We start from the raw sequence: 25,511 nt of genomic DNA on the forward strand, positions 1-25,511 counted from the left end.
ACAGAAGGCAAGACCTAGTGATGCCTACCCACAAGGTCTCCAGGAAAGAGGAAACTTTAGAAAACAGTGTCTATGCATTCACAGTGCCTGAGAAAGGAGCTTCCTAAAGTGGACATGGGTGCAGGTTTGCTGTCACCAGACTCAAGGTTCTTGGCCTCCTGCAAGATGGCTGCCCCAGGTGTTCTCAGACTGATAATATTATTAAGTGCTAGATTTACCTTGCCTTGACTGTAAACCCACACACAAAACTTGTGATTATGGTTTATCAGGGAGAGCATGTGCTGGTTCCTGGGTCATTTCCCACTGACCTGGCATATCTTATTAGCATCCTAAGGTCAAACCATTGCTGCGAGAAACAGTACTATGAGTTGGCCTCAAAAAGAAGACTCTTCAGAGCATGGTTGAATGTGATTCATGTTCCAGCATCGGTAAGGTACACAGAAGGTAGGGAGTGCACCCTCATAGGAGCCCTCATGGGGCTGAGCACTGAAACAGTGACAAATGTCTATTCACTGGGATACACACAGAGGCTAAGAGCAGGTCCCTCAATTTCCCCATTGATAAACTGGTAATAATTACAGCTACTTTATAGGAGTGTTATGAGCATTAATAGTTCCTGGCACTTAGTAGGGACGATGTGTTTGCAGCTCCTACTATCCTTATAACTTTACAATCAGCATGCGAGTTGGGAAAATACTGACCTAATGATTATGCCCACCTCCTCCACCACCCACATCATCAACCGCTCTACATGGCGAAAGTGGGAATCTGCTGGTTATCAGCCATTGCGCCGTCCAGGTAAGATACACCCACTCCATACAGAGAGCTAATGAGTGGCCGATCCCTTGCAGCAGAACAGATAGGCTGAGGGCCCAGGAATAATGCCACAGGCTCCAAGCACCAGGGGCAAACTCACCACATAGAGCTTGCGCCAGATGACGGCCCATTCCCGCAGTGTCGAGGTGAGCTCCTGTACCAGTGGGAGCTCCCCGGGAATCACAGTCTCGTGCTGCCTAAAGAGAACAAAAAGATGCTCCCTTCACTCTGGGTGGATCACCGTGGCTTTTCTGGATGGAGGTCATGATCCCCACAACTCAAAGATGGGAATGGGCTGGTTGGGCTTCAACCAAAAAAAAACCTTGTCCATTTAGGGAAGGTTTGGGTAGAGAATTTTTACCACATCAAGCAGCTGAGAAAAGAGAAAGAGCTTAACACACCCCGATTTCTCGAAATGAATGGGTATAGAGCCCAGCCTCTATCTCCCCATTCTGGATCTTTACAGGAGCTTCAAATACCAACCAGGCTGGCTACAGCAATTGCCAGGGATGGAAGCCCAAATCCAGTACTTTCACTTGTTCTGCCAAGCAGCCATTTCACTAGGGAGGGTGGGTGGGTGGAGAAGTGTTCATGGCACAAGGGTCCTGGGGCTTGGAGCCTCACACAGGACCTGCTGTGGGACTGAGGTGGGACCCTCTTCTGCAGTGGTACTAGGTTTGTTTCTCATCTGCTGTCTCACTGCACAGAAAACGTACATATGCCCAAATCCTCACTTAAAGCAGACTTTTAACAAGGCAAACCTGACACTCATGCACATAAATCCCGTCTGGTATTTTTATGATTAGCAAAAGGAGAAAAGGAGAGAGCAAAAGCAGGCAAACAAATGGGGATTAGTGGTGGGACTGCCAGGCGTAAATAAGAATACAAGACACCCCGTTAGGTTTGGATTTCAGATAGATTAAAATAATTTTTAAGCGTAAGTATGTCTCAGGAAATATCTGAGACATGCATGCAAAAAATTACTTGTTATCTGAATTTCAAATTTAACTGGGCATCCTGCATTTACCTGGCAACATTAGTTGGTTGGGAATATGCCCCCAACCCTGCCCTTCCACCAACGTGGCTGTTAAGTGACCCTGGAGGCTGCCTAGGAATCAGAAAGAAGATTCTCCAGGAGGGCAAGACAACTGTTTTTCAGCCCTGATTATGTGTGAATTTGGGCACGTCTCCATCTCTCGTCTATAAAACGAGGGTGCAGGACTTATGGCTGAGAATGTTCTCTGCCGCTGTTAGCCACAGAGCCTGTGTGACCCACTCCACACTCTCTAACGGCCCTGGGATTCCTGCTCCAGGCTCTCTTTATTCCCTCCTTAACTCTCCTGCCCGCTGGCTCACCAGCTAAGTGGATTTTCTCTGCAGAGCGCATTCGCACACATTAGTTAGTTCATAATTTCATATCAAGTTCATGACCTACGTGGGGACGGGTTTGTTTTCTCTGATTTGCAGGGGGAAAGCCCCAGGTGCACTGACTCGTCCAAGGTTCAGAGCTGAATAGTGCAGGGTGTTGTATGCTCACCTATCACCCCCCAAGGTTCCCAAACAGGCGACTCTCAGGTCTCAAGGGCCAAAGAGCACCAAATATTCGTGTACGTGCACACTCACGCGCGCACGCACACACACACGTGCACGCGATCAGTGAGCAGCCAGTGCAAGAGGAAAGTAAAGGCCCTCTCCATTCATTATCTGTCTTTACTGTTCTGTGGAAGGAATAAGTATCGAAACAGAAGACAGAAGAAGGAAAGATGTCAGGAAACAGTTTTTATTCATTTCCCTTTCATCCAAGAAGTGGAATTGATGAGCTGAGACAATAATGCACAAAATGGTATTTTCTGACTTCATAAAATCTATAAGGATACTTTACATCTTCCTCACCTGGTAGGCGTCTTCCTACATTAGAACTTACCCACGGTCTTCTACAGTGGCCTCTTTCAAATGGATATATGTTTCAGGAAAAATACCCTACGGAGAGAAGAACTTGCGTTACGTGGCCGTAAAAATCTCAGCCCAAAGTAAGGAGCACAGACAGCAGCAAGGATGAGTGGGGGAGGGGAAAGGACGCCTGGATAACAGCTACAGTTTGCAGTCAAGGTTGCGGGACATCAATTACATCCCCTGCCTACCTAAATGAAAGCAAGCCTGAAACACTGAAAAGGTATAAATTAATCCTCGGGTTCAGAGAGCATAAAATAAATGCTCTGTAAATGACCAGGCATACATGCCCGGGTCAGCTCAGAGCTGCCATAATGGTAAAGTGTTTAATAGTGAGATCTTAAAACCCCTCCAGGTCCTACATGCCATGATATGCTTCCCTTAAAGGGTTTCATATAATTAGTGAGATGGAGGGCTATGTACTTACTGGCCCATAAAATTATAGTGATTTTCTAGAGTCATTCCCCTCAGCACTTTCACTTAAACAAAATGCATGGAATCAATTAGGACTTGTTATCTGGTTATTTTTAGCACTTTCCAGTCTCAAATTGCTCTCCATTCTATGTCCCTAAGAGGCAATTCGTCGACGGTATTGTGACATTGCCTGTGGGGAAACTAAGCCCAGAAAGACCTAAGAGAAACACTGTAAAGTGGTGGGTAAAAACTGCAGAACTGAAGATTGCATCTAACCAACAGGAAGCAAGCCATGGATGTGAGTTTTCTTAAAAGCCGAAAGCTTCTGTTATTCAACCGCATGATATGCTCATCAATAAACAGAGACACTGCCATCTAGAAAAGCACTGCTGGTCCCTGTTTTATGGTACTTCTCAGGCCAGACCGGGAGAAGCAGAAGAAGCTGTTCAACAGGCCCCATTGGCTCAACTGCTCATAGCCCTGAGCCTGTAGATGTGCGACCACGTGGACACCCAACGTCAGGGGAGACTGACCACAGGATGGGAGAGGGATGGCTCACTCCCTGGGAGGCTGGGTCAGGGATGCGTGCGTACCCAGTGATCCTTAATCCATTCAGAGCCAGAAAACTAGTGCATTTCAACCCCGGTTGGTCTTGCGTCTAGTTTTATGTGCTATGTTTATCTGAGCAATTCTCTCCTTTCTCTCTTTTAATCCTTTGCCAGTAAAACAGGAAACAGCAAGAAAATTGGAGACTATGCTGCTCCCAGCATTGGTGATGACAAGGTAGATCCTGCCACTGCTCGAGTCAGAAGCAAAATGGCCATCCTTTCCCACCAGGCAGGAAGAACCAAAAAAAAAAGCACAGGCATACCCGCCCTTCCTCGCGTTCAGAAACGGGCAGGTGTGGGGCATATGAGTGAGAAAGCATTATCCCAATCTTGTGACTCATGAAGACCCAGAACGCACGTAGAGACAAGGTAACACCGACCTCTTTCATTATAGGGACAGGATTCAGAGTGATTTTGGAAAACCAATCAAAGAGTTAAATACAAACAAAAATTCAATGTGTGTGTAATTCCTTCTGGGCCAGATTAACGGGGTTCCAAAGCTCCAGATCTGTCCTAAGGATGCCTAAGAAACCTTGGGTGTTTCTTCTATCCGCTAGGTTGAGGTAAATGTTTTGTTGACGACGATCTTACGACGATCTTTGTGGAGAACCAGGCTTGGATGCCCATCGCTCACCTTGATGACAGGATGCTGAGTGAAATGAGCCAGACACGAGAGGACAATTACTGTCTGATCTCACTTGTATGAAGGACCTAGAGGAGTCAAATTCATAGGGACAGAAGTAGAACGGGGGTTAATAGGGGCTGGAGGAGGGAGGAAGGGGAAGTTTGCATTTAGTGGGTACAGAGTTTCAGTTTGGGATCATGAAAAAGTTCTAGAGTTGGATCTGGTATGTTTGCACAACAATGTGAACGTACTTAATACCCCTGCACTGGCCATTTTAAAAGAGTTAACGTAGTAATTTTTTTATCAAGTATATTTTACTACAATAAAAAAGCTGTCCAGAAATCATAAAAAGGTGGAGCGTCGAAACCACTAAAATAGAAGTTATCAGGAGCCGTATTTGCAGGTTAAAATAAGATGTAACACCGCTGGTCCCAAGGAATATCCTGGCAGAAGATTTTTCAAATCAAAATAAAGGACCAATTAACGGTTTCAAACATCTATAATCTGATGACTGGTCTCCCAATAACTGGGAGAAATCCAAAATTGAAACATTCGTAATACAAGTGGCTTATTTTATGATGTCTAAGCAGATAATTTATAGTGGGTATACAGACATGATTTTCACATTAAGAGAGTATCTGTGTTGTTGTATTTTCACTCTGTTACTTGCAGGCATCATCTTTCCATGATAACATAGGTCCACTTACAGCCATTTAATTGCTCTGGTAAATCTGGTAAAGGGCTGTAGGCCCTTTCCTACACCATTCTGACACACAGAAAGCCAGAATAAACCTAGGTAATATATTTCTGATTCACAGCCTATCTCTCAGTTTTGCTTGTGCTATACCAATGCAACCTACCCACTTGAGGGGGGAAAATAATGAACTAATGATTTTCCAGATATTGCCCTTATCTAGAATTCCATAATCCTGCCAGGATCAATAATCAGTTTCTGCAAAGCTCTTGGCTTCTTCCATTTGTAAAACCACTAGCATGTTTTATCACCACTCTAACCGGTTAGGTCTGCTTGTAAATAACACCAAAAATTTCCATTAAAACAATAGGCTTTTCAAATAGCTCTTCCCCTAAAGCCTGGCAAACAAGGAAATAGCATAAGGAATAGCATTTCAACTAGGCTGGATTCCCTAATGAAGGGGTGTCAAAGTTGAGCATAATTCATGACAGCTGACTTGGAATTCCCTGTTTTTCCTACTACAAAGATATTTCAACTTATAAGTCAACAAGGAAATGCATGGCCCTTGTTTGTACTATTATTTCACTGAACTACAAAGTTTAGCTATCAAGAACTAAGAAAAGCTCTTACTGAAATAATTCTTTTCGAGAGTGAGATTGGAAGTTTAAAAGGGTTTCAAAAAACTTTAAAACACACCGAGACCTTGTCATTTAGATCTTAGTGAAGCACCCCATCCACCCACTTTCCAAAGCAGACAACAGATGGGTTCTGATGTATCACAGGATACCTTAGAGATGTTCCGAAAAGATTCTTACAGACTGTAGACTCTCTGAAAGGGAAAACTGTGGTCTGGGGCCTTGTTTCAACACAATTCACATTCACCAGTTAAAAAATTCCCTTGGATCTTAAAGTTCAGATGATCTTATCTGAGAGTGGATTTTTGTTTATGTTTTAAAATTAACTTTTTTTTTAAAGGATTGGTAATTAAGCGACATTAAGTATTGCTGCTCCTGAAGAAATTGAGAACTTCAAAATTGTTCACTCTATTCATGCTTTGAAAAATAACTACCACCTCCATAATTATGAGTAAAATAAACACTATACGGTTAAACCCAAACCAAGAAGCAGAGGTGGCTGTAAACGAGGTTCTCTAGTGAACAAGCATCCCAGAAGAAAAGGTCTTCTGCTTTGGTCCTGTCATGCTCTCATTCACGCCAGCACGTCTGCTATCTTAGGTCCTTATATGAAAGCTTGGGGAAACTAAAGTCAGCAAGAGATTATTCATGTAATCAAATAATTTATCATTGTTTTCATTATAATTAAGCTGAAAATGAAGACATGGGACACAAGCATCTAACTGTGGGTAGAAAAATTCAGCATCAGGATTTGGGGAGGGATAAAAGGATCAAAATTGTGGGAGTTGATACCTGCATTAAAAGCAAATACGCCTTCATTTTGGTAGATTAGTAACCTGTCACAGTTAATAAACTGTGTGTGTACACACATATGTGCAAATACTGAGTGCTATCTGAGAGTCAACAACATAGAAAGCTTGAGTAGGACTGTCCTGTTTTGGGGGGTTTTTTGGGTGTACCACGCAGCACATGGGATCTTAGCTCCCTGACCAGAAATCGAACCCAAGCCTGCTGCACTGGAAGCACAGAGCCTTAACCATTGGACCACCAGGGAAGTCCAGGACAGTCCTGGTTTTAGATGGCCCTATACCTTGTGGGAAAGTGTTCTTCTGGGCCCGTAGCTCTTTTGAGACTGTGTGCTACCATCACTTCTGTACTGTGCCACAACTGAAGAGTTAAACCTGTGGATTTGTGAGGGGTTTTTTTGTTTTTGTTTGTTTTACTTAGCTGTTGATAAATTCTGAAATGTTCCTCTCACCCCTCCCAATTCACTATTTTGCATGTGAACTAACTGTGAAATAGTACGACCCTATCCACTTTGTTCTTTTCAAAAGAAAAGTGCTGACAGGCTATGCTGTCCCAACGTGCAGTGTCACAGGAAAAGTGCTGACCTGACCTAAAATACACTGAGGGGGTATTAACCTAACTCACAGATGTTCTATAGCCTGATGATTAGCAGTTTGGGCACTGCCAAAAGGAACCCACGAGGGTCAGTATTTTTCAAACTCTTTGCCCGTGATGAGACAGCAACCCAGTACTACTATCATAAAATATAATGAAAAATCCATAAAATACTGTAAAATATATACCTAACACGAAAGTTTCCTGAAACACTACTTACCGTCGCATTCTATTCTCTATTTTTCAGTGTTGTTTTTAAAGAAAATGTTGGTCATAACCCACTCTACTGATTTCAGTTTGAAAACTACTATTCTGGTTTAACCATTTTTTAATAAAGGAAAGAGTCAAGTGGAAATGGGGAGACCCTCTGGTTCTGAGATTTCAGCACTGGAACTAAAGGATAAAGGGAGAAGCCCACGTCCCCCCGCAAAACAGAGCAATGTCCCTGTGTGACCCTACGGCTCAGCTTGAGGGAACCAGTAGCAAGAAGTCCGCAGAGGCCCTACCCGGGGTGTCAAATTCACCTCCGGCCTTTATCCTTGAGTTGGCTGGTGGGAAATATGGCCAAGGTCAGAGAATTTGCTTTCAAATCTAAAGACTAGCCGTCAAAGAGAAAGCAAACTAGGTCTACAGACAGCAGATAATGGAATCAGATACGACCACACAAAACTAGCACACAGATTTCAAACTAAAACGATAAGCCATACCTTTTTAGATTTATTTTGGAGGGTATATCCTCTGTACCAACCTGTCAGGGTAGAAGAGAACACAAAATCTTTTGTTATCTGGGACAATATAAAGACATTAGCAATATACGTCCTCATCTTAGGATACTGGGATGGAATCTAGATCTACTTCAGAGCTTTATTCTCTTGATAACTAAAGGATTTAAAGTTCACTTAGAACCATGCCTCATCCCTACTCCTTTGGAGAAAGGATAGAACAACAAAAAAACAAACAAGACAGAAGGCAGCCCAACCTCTCAACACCTTAATACCTCCCAGCATTCAATGAATGTTTTTGTATAAATGAACATGAACTTTCATCCATTTATATACATTCTGAAAGTCACCTTATCCTATTACGACAGATTATACTATTAAAATAGATATTTTAAAATAATTTATATATATTCTCTCCCTCTCGCCTTCTCTCCTACTCCCACTTCCCTCCTCCCAAGTTCCCAAGTTAAGAACCAATATTCTGGAACAATTTTAAATCGGAGTAGCAAACCTTATATGCATAAATATTTACACCTAAAAACAAACTGAAATAAATAATGAAACAACATTTTAAACAATTCTTGGCAATGCTACAATACCCCCTACAATGAAAAGATTTTATGTGTTTGCTTAACGAGGCTTTAAGTCTTTAACTTCCTTTTAAAAATTCCGATCAGTACACATATTCCTATGGATGTGTTTCCCACCCTCTATCTTGTAAAGGGAGTATACTAATCTAATCTGTCCATAAACAGATATTGTATACAACATATTTATTGAACACCCACTATAGGTAATTCACTGTAGTAATTTTCCTCATTCCCCATGCCCATGAGGCATCAGTGTGGTCATCTTGCTTAAGTAAACCCTGTTGTCCGTGGTCCAGATGTGTAAAGTAGCCATACACACACAGTGAGCAGACGCAGGCTGTAATGAAAACTTTAGGCATCCTATTTCTGGACGAAACTATTATATAACTGGAAAATGTACACACACTCCCATGTTCATAGCAGCACTACTTACAATAGCCAAGACATGGAAACGACCTAAATGTCCACCAACAAATGAATGGATAAAGAAAATGTGGTACATATATACAATGGAATACTACTCAGCCATAATGCATTAACATGGATGGACCTAAAGATGATCATACTAAGTTATATGTGGAATCTAAAATACGACACAAATAAACCTATCTACGAAACAGAAACAGACTCACAGACATAGAGAACAGACCTGTGGTTACCAAGGGGGAGGGGGAGGGGGAAGTGATGGATTGGGAGTTTGGGATTAGCAAACTACTATATAGAGAATGGATAAACAACAAGATCCTACTGTATAGCACAGGGAACTATATCCGATATCCTGTAATAAACTATAATGGAAAAGAATACAAAAAAGGACATATATAACTGAATCACTTTGCTGTAGACCAGAAGCTAACACAACATTGTAAATCAACTACACTTCTATAAAAAAATTAATTAAAAAAATATTTCAGGCAGCTGTTAACAGCATTCTAGAACTCTCTTGTAATTTGTTCTATATAAAACCATCCAACACTGGACACGCAATCTGTTTTGGGTATGTTAAAGCAGAGAGTTGAATTTACCTTCTTTGAGCATGGATTTATTAATATTTTCACAAATTTTTAAACTGTCAGTATTCACACATGTTAAGGATTTTGCTATTTTTTCACCAGTTAGAATGGGGTATTATGCTGTGAACTGGTTATAGGTTTGCATCAAGGCCCATGGTTGACAAAAAGATATCTGAACAGGAAAACACTGCTCCCAATTTAAGATGCCAAAATGCACGCGAGATCCAGTTATACCCACACCAAACAATTCTCCCAGGCCTCAAGAGTCTTCACCCATCTATACACACTTGCTTGGTTCTGCTAACACATGAAAATGACTTCCGCGGGACTTCCCTGGTGGCGCAGTGGTTAAGAATCCGCCTGCCAATGCAGGGGACACGGGTTCGAGCCCTGGTCCGGGAAGATCCTACATGCCGCGGAACAGCTAAGCCCGTGTGCCACAGGTACTGAGCCTACATTCAAGGGCTCGCGAGCCACAACTACTGAGCCCACTAGCCGCAACTAATGAAGCCCGCACACCTAGAGCCCGTGCTCCGCAACAAGAGAAGCCACGGCAATGAGAAGCCCGCGCACCGCAACTAGAAAAGCCTGCGCACAGCAACAGAGACCCAACACAGACAAAAATAAAAAATAAAATAAACTTATTTTAAAAAAGTAAAATGACTTTTGCGTGAATAAATGGCTTCAACTCCATCCTGGGCTGGGGAGGGGGAGGCAAGCTGAGAAACAAGACTTTAGTCTCTTCCAAGCAGTTTTCATCTCTCTATGTCCTATAAACCCAAGATGTTACAACACAGACTGGGTCCACTTTCAGAGGAGAATTTATCTGTACTTTTGTCAATAATGTTTTTGCACAGCTGTCCATCACAGAATTATACTTCCGAAACCTGTCGTTTTTGAAAACTTTTTTTTTTTAACCTCCTAAGTCTTCTCTAGAATTGTGGTGTGTGCATAACCCCTATCTAAAGGCTCAAAATTATGACGCTGAATTTTACAAAAGTGAACGCTCATGTTCCTTGGCATTAGGCAGTAGCAGAACACTGTCTATTTCTGGAGTTTTCATCATAAACTGTCAGGACTCCATAAATTCAATAGCTTAAACGCAAGGGATTAGTAATAGTTCAAGAGTAGGTTTGCTCATTTCCACATTACCAACCAGGGTTGTGATACAAGCAAGGACATGATTTTCCAATTAATCCCAACATTTAAAGCAAGATAATTACAGTTAAATATGGTATGCTACTGAATGCGTATCAGCAAGCAGCTACAATCAATGAGTTGTGTGAACCGGTCAGACTCTCAGATGCTTTCTTAAGTGAGGAAATGGTGGGGGGATGGTGAGTCCAGAGGACTAGTCTCATTTATAATTAGGTGAAATGACCATCTCAAAAAGTAAGCTTCCAGCAACCACGTGGAACATCAAAAGTGATTCTACGCTAAGGGTTGCTCTTCGGTTCAGGAAAAGTCATTTCTGTTTTCCTGGGACTGTCCCATTCCAGAATAAAAATCTGTCCTCTCCAATTTAAAAATATCAGAGAGTCTCTAATTCCAGTGTCAAAGTCGCTTACTTTATCTGGTTTCTCAGATCATCTCCATCAGCTAAGACTCCACCACCTGCTCCATTTCACCTCACCTGTCCAGATGCATCTCTGGCCACTGCCCACTTCCTGGCTCCCATAGGACAGGTCCCTTACTCGGCTCTCTGCCCCCTCTACATGCAACCATTCAACAAATATTTATCAAGCACTAGTTTAGATACCACGATGCAGTGGAGAGCAAGAGTTATCATGAAGATTACACTCTAATGTAAAATAAATACATATATATATAGCTATATGATGATCTCAGAGAATGACAGTGCTAGGAAGAAGCACTCAAGGAGAGCACATGGCAGAAAATGATTCGTAAACATGGGACATGATGTCACATAAGGTGACCAAGGAAAGGCCACTGTGAGAAGCTAAATGGAACCAGTCACGAAAGAGGAGACAGCAACAAGAAGGTGGTCAGAGGGAGGCATGATTCTGGGTCCTGACTGCCTATTAGATTCAAAATACCGATGCCTGGGCCACATCCCCAATACTCTTGATTTAACTGGACTCGGGGGGGGGGGGCCCATGCTTCTAAAAAGTTCCCCTGGTGATGCTACCATGCACCACACACATAGGTATCATGGACCATGGAGGAACTGGGGTTTTAGCCTAAGCACAAGGGGAATCCCCTGGAAGGTTCTAAATGACATCATGCCTCACACTTTAAAAGATCATGCTGGCTGCTCTAGAAGAATGGATTGTCGAGGTGACACACGGTGGAGAAAGGACACCAGTGAGGAGAGGGGCAGGTACAACGAAAACGGGGAGAGATACAAAGACGGAGGACCTATTTGGAATCGATAAGAGTCGCTCGTGATTTAGCTGGGACTAGCCATTAACTGGGGAAAGAAAGGCAAATACTCAAGGGCACTTAGGTCCTGGGTGTAAGCAAATGAGTGGATGGTATTCTTCTTTGGTAGGAGAAGACCGAAAAAAGAAAAACACTCGGGAATAGGAGACAGAGTCAGGAGACCTATTTGGTCTTCTGCTTCCCATCCTGAACAAGGGAGCCCTGAGCTATCAGGGGGGATGGGGCAACTTAGGCATCTGCAAAGGTGTGGCTGGGAGGATCCACACGGGACCAGGCTGGCATGGGTTGTCAGAGCCCAAGCAGAACAAGGTGTGCAGCCATGTGAGCGTGTGGGGCTCACGTGGGGCGTTAGAGCCTGAGTGGGGTGAGGAGAAGGCCATCCACATGGGACTTGGGGTGGGGGTGGACTGCCACGGGTTATCAGAGGTGAGGAAGCCGTCCATGTGGGAGAAGGTGGTAATGAAGAGGGGGAGGGGCTACACGCAGGGGAATTGAGCAAATATGCAAACATATTAGAAGTAGTGGAAGCCCGGCTTCCTGCTCTCACAGCAGGGGGTTACAAGTACAGAAAGCGAAAATACTAGAATGAACCCTGTGATGCTGAGTTGGAATTGAAGGTATCCCCATGCACTCATGACTTTTAAAATGCATAGAGAAGTCAAAATTCATAGAGGTGTTCATCTATATTTATACACACATGCATATTAGCCCTAGCTCTGCTGACATACCTGTTGAGTTTCTATTTTTCTGACCCAGATGCAGCTGATGGACATCTCAGAAAGAAGCCCTGGAACTGGCCCAGAGAGCATCCAGACCAAACTGAAGGCAGAGGACAGAGGATTCCATGAGGAACAAATCCAAGGAAAAAAATGGAGCTGTGAAATTATCTCATCTGTCTGAACATATTAGAGGGAGGCAAATGATTCTGTCAGAAAGTCTGGCTATGAAATCGAGGTAGGTCCACAGAGAACCTAGAAAAAAGAAATAACACCTCTAGAAAAACCTAGTATTCAAGAAGGGAAATGTTATCAAGGTACATGGATAGGTTCTGCTTGCTTATACCCCACGGGCATAATAATCTAAATAATAACTATCTTTAAAACAACAGGGCTTCCGTGGTGGCGCAGTGGTTCGGAGTCCGCCTGCCGATGCAGGGGACGCAGGTTCATGCCCCGGTCTGGGAGGATCCCACATCCCGCGGAGCAGCTGGGCTCGTGAGTCATGGCCGCTGAGCCTGCGCTCCACAACGGGAGAGGCCACAACAGTGAGAGGCCCGCGTACCGCAAAAAAAACAATAAATAAATAAACAAACAAACAAACAAAAAATTATGATATATCTATACTGGGAGAGCTCCATTAGGGACAAATAGGTATATGTGTGCTTGGTGAGGAGTATAAGAGAACAAAATCCTTACCTTCCATAAAGAGCAGTGTATAAATAAATATAAAAATGGAAATAGCAAGTAATAGAAGCATAGTTATTTAGAAATGAAAAAGGCATATATCACAAAATTGGCTGAAGGAGCTGAAAATGGAATCAGAAACCAAGAGGAACTGGCAAAGGACTGTTGTTTTTCATTATAAACTTTGTAGAAATGACTTCACTTTTAAAACTATATCATTTATGACAATGACAAAATTTTTAAAAAATACACTGCATTAAAAAAAAAACACTGCATACACTTCTTGGTAAGTCAGGGCTAGGCAAAGGCACAAAATAGGGAAAGAAAATAGATCTAGGTTGAGGGTGGCGTGGATTTGACTACAAAGGGACACGGGAGAATTCTGGGGGGCCGACAGAATTGTCCTATCTCTGGATTGGGGTGGTGTTTCATGATTGCATGCATTTGTCAAAAAAACCTGCTGAACTACACTCAATGGGTGAATTTTACTTAATGCAAATGATACTTTAAAAAAAAGACATGAGGGCTTCCCTGGTGGCGCAGTGGTTGAGAGTCCGCCTGCCGATGCAGGGGACACGGGTTCGTGCCCCGGTCCGGGAAGATCCCACATGCCGTGGAGCGGCTGGGCCCGTGAGCCATGGCCGCTGAGCCTGCGCGTCCGGAGCCTGTGCTCCGCAACGGGAGAGGCCACAAGAGTGAGAGGCCTGCGTACCGCAAAAAAAAAAAAAAAAAAAAAATTACATTAGAAACCATTATACACCCACCAGAAGAGCTAAATTTAAAAAAGACTGACTGGATATGGCTAATTGGAACTCTCTTACGTTACTGGAAGTTTCTTTTAAGATTAAAGATACACATGACCTATGACCCAGAAATATCCCCACACTCCTAAGTATTTCCTCAAGATCAAAGGAAACCTGATCTGTAAGAATACTTTACGAGAATACTCATCGAAGCATTCTGAATAGCCCAAAACTGGAACCCATCAAAATGTACATCAATAGAGTATCGACAAACTGTGGATATTCATATAATGGAATATTAGGTGGCGATAAAATGGAATGAACTACAGTTATAAGCAACATCATGGGTGAACCTAAAAACCATGCTGAATAAAAGAAACCAAATACAACAGACACGCATAATTCCATTTATATAAAGTTGAAGAGGAGGCAAACTAATCAATCCGTGGTGATCTAAATTAGAACAGTAGTTGTTTTTTGGGAGTGGGAATTATATGGAGGAAGGTGACAGGGAACTTTCTGGAGCACAGGAAATATTCTATATCTTGACTGCGGTATTAGGCACATGTGGTACATTCATTTGTTAAAACTCCTTGAATTGCATACCTAAGATGAGTGCATTTCACTGTATATACATTTTACTGCCATTTCTAAAAACCATGACAAATGTACACTAGCAAATGAACATGACAAAGTATCCAACCAAAGTGACACAGAATTCAACCATAAAGGCACTGTTCAAATATTACTGAACATTTTTGTTGGAAACTACCTTGAAACCAGTTTGAGTCACGTGTGAAAAATCAAAGCTTTTACTCCAGTTTCTCCACTGCTTTTACTTTGTTCCGTGCCTCTCCAATGACAGTATTAATCTTACTCACTTTGTGCGCCAAAACTGATTCTGAACGAGTCCTACTATTTCCAAAAGTTCAACACACATTGGAGATTCATTTATTCATTCAACAAACAGATGCTTAGAAGAGCAAGACCTACAACATCTCCATCCTTCTTGGTCTTGTTTTATAACAGGAAGAGAAACATATATACGTGTGAACACACAAAGCTATGAATAGTCATTTCATAACGGGCTAAAAGTTATGAAGGAAGGAGTGGCAATGCATCCCAGTGTTCACTGCAGCACTATTTACAATAGCCAAGATGTGCCTAAGTGTCCACCGACACGAGAATGGATCAAGAAGATGTGGTATTTATATACAACGGAATATTGCTCAGCCATAAAAAAAAGAACGAAATAATGCCATTTGCAGCAACACGGATGGACCTAGAAATTAGTGTACTAAGTGAGGTAAGCTAGACAGAGAAAGACAAATATATGCATGCGGAATCTAAAACAATGATGCAAATGAACTTATTAACAAAAACAGAAACAGACTCAGACTTAGAAAACAAACTTATGGTCACCAGAGGCGAAAGGTTGGAGGGAGGGATAAATTAGGAGTTTGGGATTAACATTACATACTACTATATACAAAATAGATAACCAACAAGGGCCTACTATATATCCCAGGGAACTCTACTCAATATTTTATAATAACCTATAAGGGAAAGGAATCTGGAAAAAAAGAATAAATACATACGTAAGTATATGTATGTTTAAATGAATCACTTTGCTGTACACCTGAAACTAACAGCACTGTAAATCAGCTATACTTCGAGTAAAAAAAAAAGAAGAGTGACAAGTGGAAGTGGGGTTACTTCAGTGTATGTGGTTAGAAAATCCTCTCTGCGGACAAGCAACTGGAGCTGAAGATTCACATTGCTAATGTGGTCACTCATTTATTATACATAAAAACACTTATTCAACCCCAGCTGCCAGACACTGTCTTCAAGGAGGAAGGAAATAGATCGTAAACAAATAATGAAATACAAAAGGCCCTTTTTTTTTAAACATCTTTACTGGAGTATAATTGCTTTACAATGGTGTGTTAGTTTCTGCTGTATAACAAAGTGAATCAGCTATAGATATACATACATCCCTATGTGTCCTCCCTCTTACGTCTCCCTCCCACCCTCCCTATCCCACCCCTCTAGGTGAACACAAAGCACTGAGCTGATCTCCCTGTGCTATGCGGCTACAAAAGGCCCTTTAATGGTAATGCTTGGAGACTGGCACACAAAGGGAGGGGTATGAATATGCTGAAGACAATTACTGACCGGGACTCTGAAGATCTTTTTGAACCATAAAAGCACCATTTAGATGTGTAAGGCATGGAGCATTTTGCAAAATCTCTCCTCATTTTGCAGTCCCAGGATAAATTTGTTTCCTCTCCGCCCCCTCCATCAATAAATTATTTTTTTTATTGTGGTAAATTATACATAACATAAAATTTAACATTTTAACCATTTTTAAGTATACAGTTCATTGGCATTAAACACATTCACACTGTTGTGCGATCATAAATAACTTTTGACCTCCCGGGAATTAAAGGCAAGAAACAGATAGGGAGCCGTTGTTTCTATGTACCCTCACTGTGTGTGTGCCAGGGGAGGGTCCACAGAGGAGAAGCAGGTGCTAAATCCTGTTGTTTTTTTTTAAGTGTCACGGGCCTGGTAGCTCCCTGGGTGAAGCACAGTTAATTAGGCCAAGGTCAAAGTTCCATCCCTCGTGGGCCAGGTAAGCCTGTCAGGTTTCCATGGCCACAGCCTGCCCTCCCATCCCCAGTAAGTGTCCCTCGGAGAGATGGCTGAGGTCCCTCCCTCTAGGGAAGCTGAGAAGTAGCCACACTGCGTGCAAACCCCTCCCGGGACAGCCGGCTTGGTTGCTGCATCTTTATCTGAAGGCAGCACAGAGCCCTGGGGGTTCAGGATGTCCACTTTCTGAATGCAAGGACCATCTCAGTGAGGCTTTTGAAACTAAGTTCAAAGGCAGAAAGTGGAGGGATGCAAAGACAGTAAAGGACGATTCTATTCTTTTGTAACTTTTTGTGAGACAAATCAGTCATCTGGGTTAATGATCGGATCAATTTTGTGCCTCTGAGACAGGCACATCCAGTAACTGCTGGAAGTTTGAGCTCCAAAGAACTCAGAGTTCACGGAAACTTAACACCCTCACCTCAAAAAAGACGAAACACAGGCAAGGAACTGAACAGGTTGTCCAAAGTCAAGCGGTGACTTACTAGCTAAGCTGGGGGTCAGAGCACAGGTCTCCTACTGCCCAGTTCATAGTTCGCTGCCTCCCCAGCTCCCCTGCTGGGGGGATGGGGCAAATGGGATACTTGCTCAAGGCACTGCCTCTCAGAGGAAGGAAGCTTGGCCACAGAATCCTCTCAATATAAACCCCACATGCACAAGTGCGGCAAGTCAGCAGAAAAGAAAGAGATGTGGTTTCCATCTTTTATTTCTTGAATGAACAAGGAAGAGACCTGTCTTTGCGGTACCTGGCACACAGCAGACACTCAATAAACTTCTGATGAATATATTAATGAGAGAGAGAACTCCTAGAGCTAGTGGCCATGGATGGAATAGACTGATGGAAGGTCCGCTAAAATCTGCTCCTCTGGAGTGAGATCTGACTGCAAGGTCTGAGACACCCTTCACCTCTCTCCCGGGAATCCTATGCCCAGGGCCCGAGCACCTGCCCAGGAGGCCAGAAAAGAAGAGGCAGTGCTCCTTATAAGGAAGATTCCTTGAAATCAAAAGGCCTGGGTCTCCATCCTGGTTCTGCGCTCACTAGCTCTGCGGGACTCCATTTCTTCAACTATTAATTTCAAGTAATTAAGGCTCTGATCTCTCAAACATCCTTCCACCAAAACATTCCTTTTTCCTCCCCCATTTCCTCACCTCATAAAATCTAACTCCATAGCCAACAGGCAGAGGTTTGCTCTGGTTGCCTACTATAGATGGTGATAGTAAGACGTCTCCTTTCAACCAGCACACACCTCCTCAGACAAACGGAGACACCTGGTCCAGACAGTGGACCGGCGGGAGGAGTGGATCAAAGTCACAGCCGACCGAACGGAGGGGTGACATACCCAAACGTCCCCCACAAAACTGGGAAATCTCTCTGTGACCTCACAGACGCCCCTGAAGCTAAGTGAGAGGGAAGAAAGAATTTCCTCCAGGCTAATCAACCTACGGACTCTGGTTTGCCCATTCCCTTTCAATTTTCTAGACATGGCTTTTTCTTTCTTTCTTTTTTTTCTAAAGCAAAGTAATCCTGGCAGCCGTTCGTCCTTCTGGCTCTTGTCTCTAATTCCCCTCTTCTGTGGTCCGTTTCTCTAACTTACACAACCACTTCAAGCAAGCCAAAATGAATGGATGCAACATGTAGCTTTCTCAGTAGTAGCAATGAATTTGCTGTACCTTATTCTTCTATTGGTTTTGTTATCATCACACCAATATTTGCAAGATGGATGAGAAAGGGGTACAGGTTTGTGGCTGAGGAATCATTTCATCAAGCAAGATACATTGAAGGGGACTTCCCTGGTGGCGCGGTGGTCAAGAGTCCGCCTGCCAATGCAGGGGACACGGATTCGAGCCCCGGGCTGGGAAGATCCCACATGCCGCGGAGCAACTAAGCCCGTGTGCCACAACTACTGAGCCTGCGCTCTAGAGCCCGTGTGCCACAACTACTGAACCCATGTGCCACAACTACTGAACCCCGCACGCCTAGAGCCCATGCTCCGCAACAAGAGAAGCCCGCTTGTAGCAACGAAGACCCAAAGTAGCCAAAAAATAAATAACTACATAGATAGATTTTTTAAAAAAATACATTGAAGGAGCCTCGCTTTTATAAGGAACTATCCTTGGCTCTGGTGGGGGGGCCTCACTCAAGGAGTTTGGGCCTCTAATAAACCCCAACTCCTGATCTGGAAGACTTTCTAATCTAATTGCTAGTAAAACAGAGACACACAGGTGAGGGGGGAGATATAAACTTGCCTGTCTAGTTAACCAGGATTTCTGGAATTTCAGCGCAGACTGCTTTTTCCATGAAACCACCTAAGCTGCCTGAGAAGGACACTGAGATTAGAGGCGAGAGATGAAGGAGGGAGGGAGGCTCCAGTAAGATAGGAAACTCATCCCCAGGCAGAGGAGCTGGAAATACGTGAGCCTTCGCTCAGAGGACGAATCAGCTGAAGTGAGGAAAGCCCTCCAGTGTGACCCCGCCCTGAACCTAAGACCCCTTCCACCTGGTCCCCTAGAAAACTGCTCCAAGTTCCTCTGTGGAATGCCTCTTAAAAGTGAAAGTGCGAGACTACAGCATCAGACTCCAAACGTGAACCACAGGGCCCCACTCTGTGGACCCGGACAGCCAGGGGTGAGGAGATACCACCAAGGGTGCGGTAAGACAAGCAGTGACAGAAGCAGAGGTGGAACCCAAGAGTGGTGACAGCATTAAGAGTCCTGGTGGCAAAACATTAGAAGCAAGAGGAAGAATATGAACCACGTGGGACCTTCCCAGAGCGTCAGAGCCAAAGACCACTGGGTCCGATCCACGTGCCCTATTTACTAACTCAGGTGGGAGGGCACAGCTGCGGACCCGAGCTATACAACCACAGACACGCAGGGAGGGAGAGACTGCCACGGGCTGGGGGTGTCAGAGACATTTCCAGAGACCTCTCTGCTTATCTCATCCCAGACCCACCTGGCCAGACCTAAGAGGCTTGGACAGACTGTCTGTAACGGTTGCCCACTGCCTCTGTCATGCTACCCTGGAGTGTGTGGATTGCAGGAGGGGGACCAATCTCTGGCGTGGGGGCGGGGAGACTCTGCTCTGCTCCCCAAACACAGACATGGCTACCTGCTCAGAGGAAGCCAGCTGTTAAAAACTGGCCGGGGAGGAGGTGTGTGTGGAGGGCAAATGAGGCACCCAGCACGGGGGTGAAGCGGGTCCCAGCACGTAGTGAGCTCGGAGGGCAGGGAGGAGACCGCTGGCCAGAGTGACTAGTTTGCATGGAAGAGCCATGGAGTGAAGTAAGTCCAGAAAGGGCTCACCCTGATACATCTGGGGTGACGGGAGACTCGTCTGATAGCCATTCAAAACGCAAAAGAACCTAACCCACTGTGGGAAACTGTCCGTTATGTCCAAAATAGAAGTGTTATTTCCTCAAAGGCCTTGGGATGTGGAAAGCACACTCTCCTTGGATTCCATGGGACCCTGGGTGGGAATCACAGCTCTGCCATTTCATAGCTGTGTGAATGTCTTCAAGTTTCCTAACCTTGATATTCACATTTATTAAACAAGCATCAGTAACTCTGATCTCCCAGAACTGTAGGCACTGAGATGCAGTACATGAAAGCCCTTCACTCAATGCCTGGCACGTAGAGGAATGGAAAACGCCAAAGTTGGAATGGTGAGGACCCCAGGACATAATCCAGGGACCAGCTCCTACTCTTAGGGCCGTCATCTGCTTCCTATGCTGATGACAGTAGGAGACGCTACATGGAGTTCTCATTCATTTGTTTTCTGAGGCGTGTATCTGTGCTCTCCGGAAGGAGCAGAACCTCTCTAAATTATTATTAAATTACCGATGACAAACATAGCAGAAGGTGGAATCGTGCTGGGGGTAGCTTCTCCCCAGAGCCCTCGGGGCTGATAAGAAGACATACTTTTATTTTCCAACAGAATAAGTTCCCTGCCCCAAGAAAAGGGTAGAAAACATGACTTGAAGGGAACGAGAACAAGAAAAAGTAGAAGAAACAACTTGGGCGAGAGAAAAACCATGTGACAGTGGCTACAACAACCAAGAAACACAGCGCCAAACACCCCAGGGCCTGAGCAGAGACTGGATACAGCCTAAGGAGAACTCAAAGGTCACCAGAATAGGTGACTCTAAGGCCTGGTTAAACACTCAGTGGGCAATGAATCTGCCAGTAACACATATTAAACAAGAAAAAGTCCCCCTGACCCATATCCTTCGTTTCCAATCATAACAACAGATTCTTATTCCTGCATCGTGAAAACTAAACAAGGATTCAAGGTTAGGAATTTAGTGTACATTGTTCCTGTCATTTAAAAGACAGGCTACATTGCTAGGTACAGCTATTTAAAATCTATTTCATGGGTTTCCCTGGTGGCGCAGTGGTTGAGAGTCCGACTGCCGATGCAGGGGACACGGGTTCGTGCCCCGGTCCGGGAAGATCCCACATGCCGCGGAGCGGCTGGGCCCGTGAGCCATGGCCACTGAGCCTGCACGTCCAGAGCCTGTGCTCCGCAACGGGAGAGGCCGCAACAGTGAGAGGCCTGTGTATCGCAAAAAATAAAATAAAATAAAAATAAAAATCTATTTCTTTTGTCAAAGTGAAATGCACACACATTTAATACTCCTGTTCAAAAGACAATCATTGAGGATGCCTATACAGAATATAAGGGTTAGACGAATAATTTTTTTTTTTTTTTTTTGTTTTTTTGCGGTACACGGACCTCTCACTGCCGCGGCCCCTCCCGTCGCGGAGCACAGGCTCCGGACGCGCAGGCTCAGCGGCCATGGCTCACGGGCCCACCCACTCCACGGCATGTGGGATCTTCCCGGACCGGGGAACGAACCCGTGTCCCCTGCATCGGCAGGCGGACTCTCAACCACTGAGCCACCAGGGAAGCCCTAGACGAATAATCTTTAACGAGAATCTTTCCTGCCTTGCCCTGTCCTTCCCTAGGTGTAGCCTGAATTACACATGGAGGTGAGGCCAGGAAAGGCACTGACGTTCTCGAGCTTTTGTAAGACTCCTTTGTAGCACAGAAGTTTTACAGGTAGCGTGTTTTCTGCTCCTACAACACTTTCTACTGAATGATTTGCCTCCGTGGGTTGAATAAAATGGGGGCGCTCTAGCAGAGGGTGAATATTTATGACGCCTAGGCCTCCTTATATGCTTTGAAAGATCATTAATTACTGACATTACCATGAGCAGAGCAGAGGCATCTAGTTATCCTTCTCTCTCCAGACATAGGCAAGAGGAGAAATATCTAATTCCAATCTGCCCTCAATCCATTTCGAACTTTGCTCTAGGTCTTTTTCTTTCCAAGAACTCTTCAGAGTCTTACCCAGTCCCAGGATGGTTTGATGGGCTATATGTTGCAATAGGGATGAGACACCCAAGGCGCTTTTGATAAAAGTTACATGCCAGTGTGTGTGCGTGTGGCTGATTTGCTTTGCTGTGCAACAGAAACTAACACAGTATTGGGAAGCAATTATACTCCAATAAAGATCTATTTAAAAAAAAAAGTTACATACCAAGTAATGAGAATGCCCAGCATTCAGAGGTGAGAAGACAGCCTTAGTGGGCATGTACGTGCCTGGGACGCAAGGAGCCTGCTCATCACTTTGCCGCCTCTGGACCCCTTGATCCCACCAAGATCCCTTGGAGACCAAAACCAGAGGCTTCCTCACGAGAACCTTCCTCTACAGCATCCCCAGTACATCTCTGCTTTCAGGCTGAACTTGCCTCCATCGGCACGTGGGCCGCGGCCCAAATGGGCCAACGCCAAGTACCAGTTCACGACGAAGGAACCGAATGAAGGCTCCACTCAGAAGACGGTTCCGAACCTGATCCTAGAAGATTCTACACTTGCCTATATGCAAATAACACAAACTTCCAAGACGGAATTTTAGAAGAACATTCGAATGTATCTCAAAAGGAAAAACAGGACAAGGCATTCTCTTTTGGATAAGATTAAACCTGAGGTGGGGGGAGGGATAAACTGGGAGATTGGGACTGACATATACACACTACTATATAAAAAACAGATAACTAATAAGGACTTACTATATAGCACAGGGAACTCTACTCAATACTCTGTAATGACCTACATGGGAAAAAGAATCTAAAAAAGAGTGGATATACATATATGTATAACGGATTCACTTTGCTGTATATCTGAAACACAACATTGTAAATCGACTATACTCTAATAAAAATTTTAAAAGATTAAACCTGAGATGAGACTTTTCACCAGCTCTACTTTTTAATTAGTTTTTTTTTTTTTGTAAACACCCTCCTACTGCCACACACATCTATGGAAAAACACATCTCGGGAACATGTGTCCCCAGGAGTAGTAGCTGACCAGCTGTCCTTAAGGTAAAGGTCAAACAGATGTGGGAAGTGACCGGCACACTCACCAAAATGCCACAAGGCCTACCTTGCGTTCAAGGCTCGAGCCAAAATGTTTGCACGCAATGCTTGTCGTAAAATCCACGCTGTTGGGCTCACTGCCATTTACGTTTGAGAAAGGCAGTTGTTTTTCTAACTAGAACACGGTGAGGTTATGGATTCTGAATTACAATAAAGTTTCAATTATCTTGACTAATGGGGTAACAAAAGTAAATGAAAGTTACAAATACATCCAATGCCTTATTTCAGCTTAAACCCAGTAAACTTTTACAAATGCTGTTAAGAACTGATTTTTTTAAATCAATTTTGATTTTGTCTCTCACTAGTCTTACGGTCATTGGGCATGGCTGACCAGAGAGAAGGAAGTGAATAGAAAACAGGAACAATAAAGGGATGACAAGACTGCCAGGCGGACTCACTGTTGCACAGGAGAGTAGGAGATGACAACTTCTCAAATCAGAGAATCAGTTTTGAAAAGGTGTGATAGGACCTTACTGTATCATATGATCCAATGGAGGGTTTGAAAAGGTGTGATAGGACCTTACTGTATCATATGATCCAACGGAGGGTTCTTTTTCTGTTTTAATTTTATTGCAGTATAGTTGATTTACAACGTTGTGTTAATTTCTGCTGTAAAGTTATACACAAATTCTTTTTTCATATTCTTTTCCATGATGGTTTATCACAGGATATTGAATATAGTCCCCTGTGCTCTACAGTAGGACCTTGGTGTTTATCCATTCTATATATAATAGTCTGCATCTGCTAACCCCAAACTCCCAATCCTTCCTCCCCCCACTTCCCTCCCCCTTGGCAACCACAAGTCTGTTCTCTATATTTGTGAGTCTTTTTTGGTTTTGTAGATATGTTCATTTGTGTCGTATTTTAGATTCCACATATAAGTGATATCCTATGGTATTTGTCTTTGACTTTCTGATTTACTTCACTTCATACGATAACATCTAGGTCCATCCATATTGCTGCAAGTGGCATTATTTCATTCTTTTTTATGGCTGAGTAGTATTCCATACTATATATGTACCACGTCTTCTTTATCCATTCATCTGTCAATGGACATTTAGGTTGCTTCCGTGCCTTGGCTACTGTAAATAGTGCTGCTATGAACATAAGGGTGTGTGTATCTCTCTGAATTATAGTTTTGTCTGGATATATGCCCAGGAGTGGAATTGCTGGATCATATGGTAATTCTATTTTTAGTTTTTTGAGGAACCTCCATACTGTTTTCCATAGTGGCTGCCCCAATTTACATTCCCACTAACAGTGTAGGAGGGTTCCCTTTTCCAATGGAGGGTTCTGAATACCACATCTCAGAAAGATGCCTATTAAACCTCTTCTTGGAAAAAACTCCTCAAATACACTCTCTTCTATTTTACGCCTCTGTTAGAAAGTTTTGTCAGCTACGGAGCTAAAATTTAGTGCCACGTAACTTTACCTACCCATCATAATACTGCCCTCTGGGCTTACTCGAAAAAGCTTGCTTTATTAAAGATGAGACTCAAAACGTGTATAGCCCAAGTCATAATCCATGTCTATATCTTTTCATATCATAAGGTAGTGGATTTCTTGATTAAGGTGCATTTCAAAACTGGCCTCGTTCCACACAGAAGAAATATATATGTTGGGGACCTCCTGTATACAGTCAAATGCTCCTTTTTATTTCAACTTTTCAGGATCGCCTGTTTCCGCTGGTTCCAATACAATCATTTGTGCTCTCCTCTGGGTCTTTAACAAATTACACTGAAATAATATAAACCTTTATGCCGTACCTGCCTCTTCAGAGCTTGGAACGCCTTTGAGACATTATCTCATTTTGTTATTTCCAACAGGAGCCAACTGTGTTATGTTTACCCCCAGAAATCACTGTTAACACCAGCCACCCTCTCTCTTAAGCTTGTGACTGGTTTACGGAGCTGAAAATGAGTTAAATAATGTATATGAATCAAAGGTAGGAAACCAGTACCCATTGGTGGAACAACAAACCCCGAGCCTGAAATCACCTGTGACTGGAATTTGGATAATTACAGGAGAGGAGAGCTTCACGGCAGCAGGGATGCTGAAACCTTACTTTTCAAGTCACTTTCATTTAATCGCTTTCAATTCAAAGAGTGATCTGATTTTAGACGAAATGACCATGACACAAAGAGAGTTCAAATGTCTTGCCCACGGACAGTGACCCTAGATAAGATAGGGACAAAGCCATGCGAACTAAAGTGGTCCTTCTCCTTTCACTCTCCATCACCTTCATCTGCCTCTGGTCTATATAACACCATCCTTTTCTCCCCATAGCACTTATAAGTATCTGAATGTTTTTGTTCACATATTTTGTTCACTTGTTTTGTCTATCTCTTGAATGAAAACCCTGTGAGAGGGGAAACCTTGCCATTTTGTCACTCAGGTGACCTC

General features: G+C 43.6%; 1 protein-coding gene across 15 annotated transcripts in view; it reads right to left on the bottom strand.

Annotated features, from left to right (window-relative positions):
• Positions 1 to 25,511, bottom strand: part of DOCK5 (dedicator of cytokinesis 5) — a 240,180-nt gene that overhangs the window by 147,777 nt on the left and 66,892 nt on the right. For 13 of the 15 annotated variants that reach the window (XR_012332393.1, XR_012332391.1, XR_012332389.1 and 10 more), the window contains exons 3-5: positions 7,851 to 7,891; positions 2,741 to 2,796; positions 917 to 1,013 (exon numbers count right to left, since the gene is read on the bottom strand). Coding sequence is in view for 7 of the 15 variants with exons in the window: in XM_033857644.2 (XP_033713535.1) it covers positions 917 to 1,013; positions 2,741 to 2,796; positions 7,851 to 7,891 (194 nt within the window). In the remaining 8 variants the exon portion in view is untranslated. Of the gene's footprint in view, positions 1 to 916; positions 1,014 to 2,740; positions 2,797 to 4,422; positions 4,500 to 7,850; positions 7,892 to 25,511 lie in introns of those variants that run through there. The other 2 variants (XM_033857646.2, XM_073805831.1) reach the window with 2 other exon arrangements.

The sequence above is a fragment of the Tursiops truncatus genome, chromosome 6, assembly GCF_011762595.2.
Source record: "Tursiops truncatus isolate mTurTru1 chromosome 6, mTurTru1.mat.Y, whole genome shotgun sequence".
Classification (NCBI taxonomy): domain Eukaryota; kingdom Metazoa; phylum Chordata; class Mammalia; order Artiodactyla; family Delphinidae; genus Tursiops; species Tursiops truncatus.